Source organism: Embiotoca jacksoni, unplaced genomic scaffold (genome assembly GCF_022577435.1).
Source record: "Embiotoca jacksoni isolate LCO1_2020_lvr unplaced genomic scaffold, fEmbJac1.0.p SCAF_137, whole genome shotgun sequence".
NCBI lineage: Eukaryota > Metazoa > Chordata > Actinopteri > Embiotocidae > Embiotoca > Embiotoca jacksoni.
Window position 1 is genome coordinate 117,501 of NW_027185271.1, and position 7,500 is coordinate 125,000.

At 40.7% G+C, this 7,500-nt stretch overlaps 1 protein-coding gene across 1 annotated transcript in view; it reads left to right on the top strand.

The window, feature by feature from the left end:
- The window catches only part of galnt14 (UDP-N-acetyl-alpha-D-galactosamine:polypeptide N-acetylgalactosaminyltransferase 14 (GalNAc-T14)), a 133,358-nt gene that overhangs the window by 80,574 nt on the left and 45,284 nt on the right, over positions 1-7,500 (top strand). Inside the window, exons 4-5 of the mRNA XM_069147237.1 lie at positions 4,819-4,886; positions 7,205-7,270. Coding sequence (XP_069003338.1) covers positions 4,819-4,886; positions 7,205-7,270 — 134 coding nt within the window. The remainder of the gene's footprint in view (positions 1-4,818; positions 4,887-7,204; positions 7,271-7,500) is intronic.

Genomic DNA, 7,500 nt, shown 5'->3' on the forward strand with positions numbered 1-7,500 from the left:
ACATATCTGGTCTTTTCTGTTCATTTTACATCCACAGCCAAGCCTGCACACATGCTGCATGTTAATGGACTTCAGAAAGGGTTCATTCAATGTTTGTTCTGATATCCAGCCAGCACCTACCTTTGTTTTTGTTTACTTGCCTTCATTAATTGCTGATTGTGATAAATTTTTCTGTTTGTGAGGGCACTCGAAGCACAATGACACAAATTACAATCATCTCCATCCCTCGTGTCTCAGGCAGCACAAACGCATTGAGGAAATATCAGTACATCGCTCCGCTTTGCATCTCGTACTGTTTGTGCAAATAAAAGACAAGAAACTCTTTAAATTGAGAGAGAAGAGGAGATCTACATCCCTGTAGCTTTGGAATATTTCCATTTATTGACCAGCAAACACTCCAAGGAGGCATCACACTGAGCACTGAAATATGTTGGGCCACCTACTTTTCCAAACCACTCCAATGTCTGGTAGTTTTCCTTGAAGCTGTGCGCAGTCCTGCGAGCTGCATGCAGTTCTCAGCGGGCAGGTAAGAACTCAACGTCCTTCCTGCCGGTTTCTGCTGTTCTGCATCACGTGGTGGAATGCTGCATTGTTATTGGTTGAGGGAGAGTAGAAGCACTTGTTTTGGTGCAGCCGATGTCCCGAATGAAAATGCAGCAGAATTGTTGGGATTCAGAAATGAGGGCGTATAGAAGCCTGAATCGAGATCGTGATTTTAATACGATATCGACTTAAGGTGTCATTTCCAGAGATTTTAAAATGGATTTCTTAAAGCATAACAGAAATGTAATTTTTGTACAAATAACTTTTGATAAAATTTCATGTAGAAACAATGTCATGGTCAAACACAGCCCTTTCTTATAGTTTTAACTTTCATTAATAAATTAATCAGTCTAAGACGAGATCAGGCTTCAGAAAGCCTGTAAAACAAACCACGGTTAGCCATCTAATTACTCTGGTGGTCCATCAGTCAGTCTGTAATCCAGCCAAGCAACCATCCTGCTCTGCTCAGCAGCCAGCAGTCATCGGGAGTGTAGAAATGGCACTTCTAGATCAGCAGCAGCTCAGCACTTTCTGACTCAGTGGTCCTAAAAACGCATAGCAAAGAGTCCAAATCACTTCCTACAGCTCATCACTCAGGATTTATTAGCAAGAAGAAGAGCAGGATTTATAGAGTTTGCTGTCTGCAGCTCATTGACTGTTTTAAAAAGGCATTCGAGGCCCTCTGTTGTCCTCTTCTTATATTCTTCTCTCTCAATCTTCATCCTTCTCTAAATTTTGTTAAACTGTAGTTTTTACATTGAGCTCAAGCCCCAAAAAAGATATGTCGTTCCCCCAAAACATCTCAGAAAGAATATTGTTATTCCTGATTAAACAGCATTCATCAGAAACGTGTTTAGTAGCTCCATCTGCTGTAATTACACAGTATTTGTTTGTATTTACAGGATGGGAATGTAACATCTCAGATCATCAGTAATGAGACTTTTTATTCCATCTTCTCTCCATTCATTGCTTGTATGAGGCATTAGACAGACACTGATGAGCTTCTACATACAGCATCCAGTCCATAAACAGTCATGAGACATAATTAGTGAATATAGATGTAGATGTGTGCAGATTAGCAGGGACAGCTCGGGCTCTGGTTCCACACTGGGACTGATGAATGCAGACGTACAGCTCAGTAGATCAGCGGTGATGAGACAGTATTTACTGGGTGCAGATATATAGCAGAATGCATCACTGCAGGTTGGACAGAACAGAGCATATTGAGTGGCTGAATCAGGATTTCTTTCCAAGAACAGTTTCCACAGATCTGCTGGGAAAGGCTTTCTGTCGGGGTGAGACAGATTTAAGATGCAGTGAAAGAGGTGAAGTACTCACTTTAAAAAAGATAAATCTGTTTTTAAGACATGATTTTTTGTGCTGCATATTTGAAAATGTGTTTATTTAGAAAAAGATCGAATCATGATTCGGATTTAAAGATTTCTTCAGATAATTTTGCAGTAAAATTCCTCCGTTGCTGTCCGTGGTCCTGATAGAGAAATCGGCTGGAGAAAGACGGCAGGATGTGGATGAGTGGAACAAGCGGCGGATGCAGAGGTGGAGAGAAAAGAGTGATGAATTACTCCAGCGAGGTGGAGGATGGAGGAGCTGGCTGTCAGAAACCAATCAGGCAGAGAGAGAGGGGAACAAAGAGGGAGGGAACTGAGGTGAGGTGTAAACAGAGACAGACAGAAAAGGAGAATGTTTTAAAGAGGATAAAAGAACAAAATTTAGCCCTGCAGCGAAGTCTAATACCACATAAACAGAAGAAACTAATTTGACTTCTCACCTGTAGAAAATTGAGTTTCTGCGCTACAACAAACACCCCCTCCACATGAAGGACAGAGTGACAGCGTGCTTTTACAGTAACCAGGCAAGCAGAAGAAATCTAGCGGCCAACGGTTGAAAGCGTCACTTCTCAGGTGTAAATAAATCCATAAATCCAGCCAGCAGAGCGCCAACACAATCTGAAACCTGGAACGGAGGATTGGGAGCTGCAGCACCTGCTCACAAAACACGTGCTGCCTGCAGCCGAGAGTTTTCAGGGCACAAACAAAAGTGTAACAACTGATGCTCACTGACATTCAACCTGTCTCGTGTTGTCAGTTCACCGTAACCCAGAAAACTCACAAATTGAGATCTACAACTCAAACTGAAGCTCGTAGCTGCAGTTCAAACTCATTCTCAGCAGTTGTGACCAAGTTCTGATGATTTTTCCCCAAATTTGACACCGTTTGTACGTGTTTACAGTAAATGTGGTTAATTAGAGTGAATAAAAGCGTTCTCCTCCTAAAAGGGTTGGATTACTCGGGTGTTTTCTTCCTCTTCAGCCCAGTATCACGGCAGAATGTGTAATACACCCGTCAGGCCACTAGAGAACAGTAGAGGACACTGTGTCAGTCTGTCCTTGGCCTGAAAATTACGTGCATGTAGGACTTTCATGTTTAACTAAAGCAACGTACGTTAAGTTACTTACATAATGTAGACCAACAAACAACCTGTATTCCCACGTGTGTTGGAGGACTTGTTGGGGGGGTGGGGGGGCGGTGTAGTTTGACATTTAATAATACAGTTCAAATCAACATGGCTGACAACAGGCTGTGACATCATCTCTTTTGTCCTGTTCTTTAAAGAACCTGCTTGTTTGTTGCAGCTGTTCTCGTCTTTCTCCACGTTGACCCCCTCCAGTCTGTGTTATCTAGCTCAGAACGGGCGTTTCCTGTGGGAGTTGACCTCTGACCTCTGACCTGATCAGCAGCACCCATTTAGCATCAGATTTCTCAGAGTGGGTCAGATTCACTTCCGCTCCAGAAACACTTCTCCAGGCACTCTGGATGAAAGCTGTAGGTCATGAAAATCTTTCAGAAAAATAAATAAATAATAAAATCCCTTCAGATTGTTATAGAGTTGAGTTCAGATATGAAGGTGCTCCTCTGTGACTGTCAGCTGTGATTATATTCTCTGTGAGCTGGAGATAGCTGCTCCTCTGCACTCCTGAGGGGGCGGAGCCTCAGAGCTGGTGGCCTGTGAACTGTGTGTGTGTGTGTGTGTGTGTGTGTGTGTGTGTGTGTGTGTGTGTGTAAGTTGATAAAGAGAGAGAGAAGGTGAAGAGACGCAGAAAGAAAAGATATTTGTGTCCATTCATCCACGTTTGTCTGTAGCAGAGATGAACTGATTGATGAACTGATTGATGAACTGATTGATGAACTGATAGATGAACTGATAGATGAACTGATTGATGAACTGATTGATGAACTGATAGATGAACTGATAGATGAACTGATAGATGAACTGATTGATGAACTGATTGATGAACTGATTGATGAACTGATAGATGAACTGATAGATGAACTGATAGATGAACTGATTGATGAACTGATAGATGCCTGAGTCCTGAGTTCCTTCGCATCCCCTCCCCTCCTTCCCTTTCCTTTTATCAGTTCCTGCGTCTCCTTTTCCTCCTCTGTACCCTCTCATTTCCTCTTATCTTCCTTATTCCAGTTTTATCTTGTCTTCCTCTCCTCCTTTTATCTCATTTGCTTCCTTCTTTCCGTCCTTCCCCTCCTTTTCTCTTTTATTCTGCTTCTCTTCCTCCTCCTCCTTTTTTCCAGTTTCCTTCCCTCCTTTTCTTTCTTAATATTTTCTTCCATCTTTCCTCCTTCCTCTCCTCCTGTATGCTTCCTTCTTTCCTTCTATAGTCATTTTCTCCATGTCTCCTCTCTCATCCTTTTTCTTCATCCTCCTAATCCTCTCTATCAGTCTTCCTCTTCCTCATCACTTGTCTTTCCCCCTTTTATCCTTTTATGCCCTTCATCCTCCTCTTCCTCCTCAGCCTCATCCAGAGGGAATGATGAACATGGAGGATTGAACAGTAGAAATAATAAAATAAACCAGAGCAGAAACTCTTCCATAACAAAACACATTTTCTCATTTTCTTCCAGTAAAACTTATGAATTTTTTATGTTTCAATCTTCCATTTAATGAAATAGTTTTTTAGAGCCGACATGTCGTACATTTTCATAAAAGGAATTTGGGCTGACATTTTCAATATGATGTTTCATATGGCGTGCAGCGCGTACGTAATGGATTCATGAGCACCTGAGTTTGTGTGTGTATCTGTGTCTGTCTGTGTGTGTGTGTGTGTGTGTGTGTGTGTGTGTGTGTGTGTGTGTGTGTGTGTGTGTATGTGTGTGTGTGTGTGTGTGTGTGTACTGCACACATTTGTTTGTCTGTGTTTTTGAGACTAATGATATTTTCTTCTGTGTTTCTCTGCAGTGTTTTAAACAGAACTCCGGTTCATCTCATCCATGACATCATTCTGGTGGACGACTTCAGTGAGGACGGTGAGCTGCAGCTGCACACACACACACACACACACACACACACACACACACACACACACACACACACACACACACACACACACACAGACACACACACGCACACACACACACACACACACACACACACAGATGCACGCACGCACGCACACACACACACACACACACACTCAGGTGTCAGAGATAACAGAGATGAGACCTTTACCAGGTCAGAGGGACGAATGTTTCTGCAGCAGCTGCGTCCTCAGTTTCAGGATAAAGTGGAGACAAAAAAAAAAGCGACCCTCCGTTCTGGATCAAAGAGGAGACCTACGAGTTGAAGGAAGACTCCTCTGCAGCTGTGTCCAGCCCATCTCCAGGGAGACACAACGTCCAGGTGAAATACAGCAAGCAGAAGAGAACGTAGAGCAGATTAGTCACAGAGACATGAGGGAGTCTCAAAACAGACAGACGTGAACTACAAACATAAAGAAACATGTAAATGTAGTTTTCATCAGAGAGGATAAAACATGAACACTAAATATTCCAGGAAGAAAACTGAAAACTTAATCTGTAACCAGTGGCTCTGAATACCTTTAAGAACTTTTCTCTGCTTTTATTAAAATCCTCCTGAGTCACCAACCTGACAGCCAGTCAGAGAAGGTGGTGCCAGAACTAGAAGGGAAAGTGTTGAAGGTGAAGTAGAGCCAGATTTAGACCCTGAAGAGAAGATGGAGGTACTAGAGAGGACGGATACACACCAGGAACCAAAGTTAGAAAACATGTAAATGAGCAACAGCAGCAGGATCAGTGTTAACAGTACTGAATAGAAACATGTCATCAAAAAATAATAATATACTGTGGAAACATGACATCCCATAATAATCTACTGTGGAAACATGTCATCGAATAATAATCTACTGTGGAAACATGTCATCCCATAATAACATACCGTGGAAACATGTCATCCCATAATAATCTACTGTGGAAACATGACATCCCATAATAATATACTGTGGAAACATGACATCCCATAATAACATCCCATATTAACAGAGACAGAAAATAATCCATAATAATAATAATAATCCAGGTGATTAAAGTATGAATCAGTGATCGTCTGGATTAAACTTCCACGTTAAAAAGGAGCTTTAAGATTTAAAGAGTGAATCGTTCAGTGAGTCGCAGCGTTTCTTTGAAAGGAGAAGTTGGTGTTGAATGAGCAGTGAGGCGTCTCCTTGGGTCACAGCTGGGATGGAGGTCACGACCTTCACGAAGGGTCACAGCTGACATGGAGGTCATGACCTTCACAAAGAGTCACAGCTGAGACGGAGGTCACGACCTTCACTAAGGGTCACAGCTGAAACAGAGGTCACGACCTTCACTAAGGGTCACAGCTGAGATGGAGGTCACAACCTTCACAAAGGGTCACAGCTGAGACGGAGGTCACGACTTTCACAAAGGGTCACAACTGTTATAAAACATAACATAAATAAACACACATAATTAAACCTATAAAACATCTAACATAAATAAACTGACATAATTAGACCTATAAAACATTACATAAATAAACAGATATAATTAAACCTATAAAACATATAACATAAATAAACAGACATAAATGAACATATAAAACATAACATAAATAAAGAGACATAAATAAACATATAAAACACAACATAAATATGTCGGTTTTGTCGAAGGTCTGCAGGTTAAAACTGTTTGTTATTAACTCTGGTTTAATCAGTTAATATAATCTAATCCTAATGATTTTTTATGTCGGTACCTTCATGCTAAGTGATGTAATAGAGCGTAAGAAAACATAAATATCCTCATATGATAATAAACCTCATGAAAACACAACGGTATCTCTTAGTTTGTTAAACTGTATAAAAAATAAAATGAAAAATTCTCTTCTTGCCTCCTTATTTGAAAACTTCAGTTCAAGTTTGTATTTACTGTTAAAACACACAGAACTATTGAATCCAGTTTAATATTGAGTACAATTATTATTTTAAAGCACAACATGAATGAAATGTTAATTTCAGTTTCAGTTTTATTCCTTCTCATTTTGTCACTCTGCACCACAGTGTTTTTTGAACATGTTTTACAGCAGTTATATTCATAATAATATATTATTACCAATTCAGCAGACTGAACAGCAGCGACAAACGTCTGACGTGTCAAACGGAAGCTTTGAATTTTCGTCCTACTGTTGAAAACTTTCCCAAAGAGAAATGATCTGGATATATTTGACACAGCGCTCCTCTGTTATAGATTAATCGTATTCTGTTCATGCTATTTCTTTCTTTCTTTCTTTCTTTCTTTCTTTCTTTCAGAAAGTGACTGTCAGCTTCTCACCAAACTGCCCAAAGTCAAATGTCTTCGCAACACCAAAAGAGAAGGTACGACATCATCGTCAGTGGAGAGTTTTAACATGTTGGTGTGTAAACGTTTGATATCCATACTGCCTCTGTCCTGGATGAAGAACATACATTGTTCAACCTTCTTCTTAAACATGACATAAACACAGTGAAGTGAGTGAAGGGAGACAGATTGATTCATCTCTGAACTGCACAAATGAAATGACCTGAAGTGAATTGAAGCGACAGAAGCTGCTGCTGAAATAGAGCTC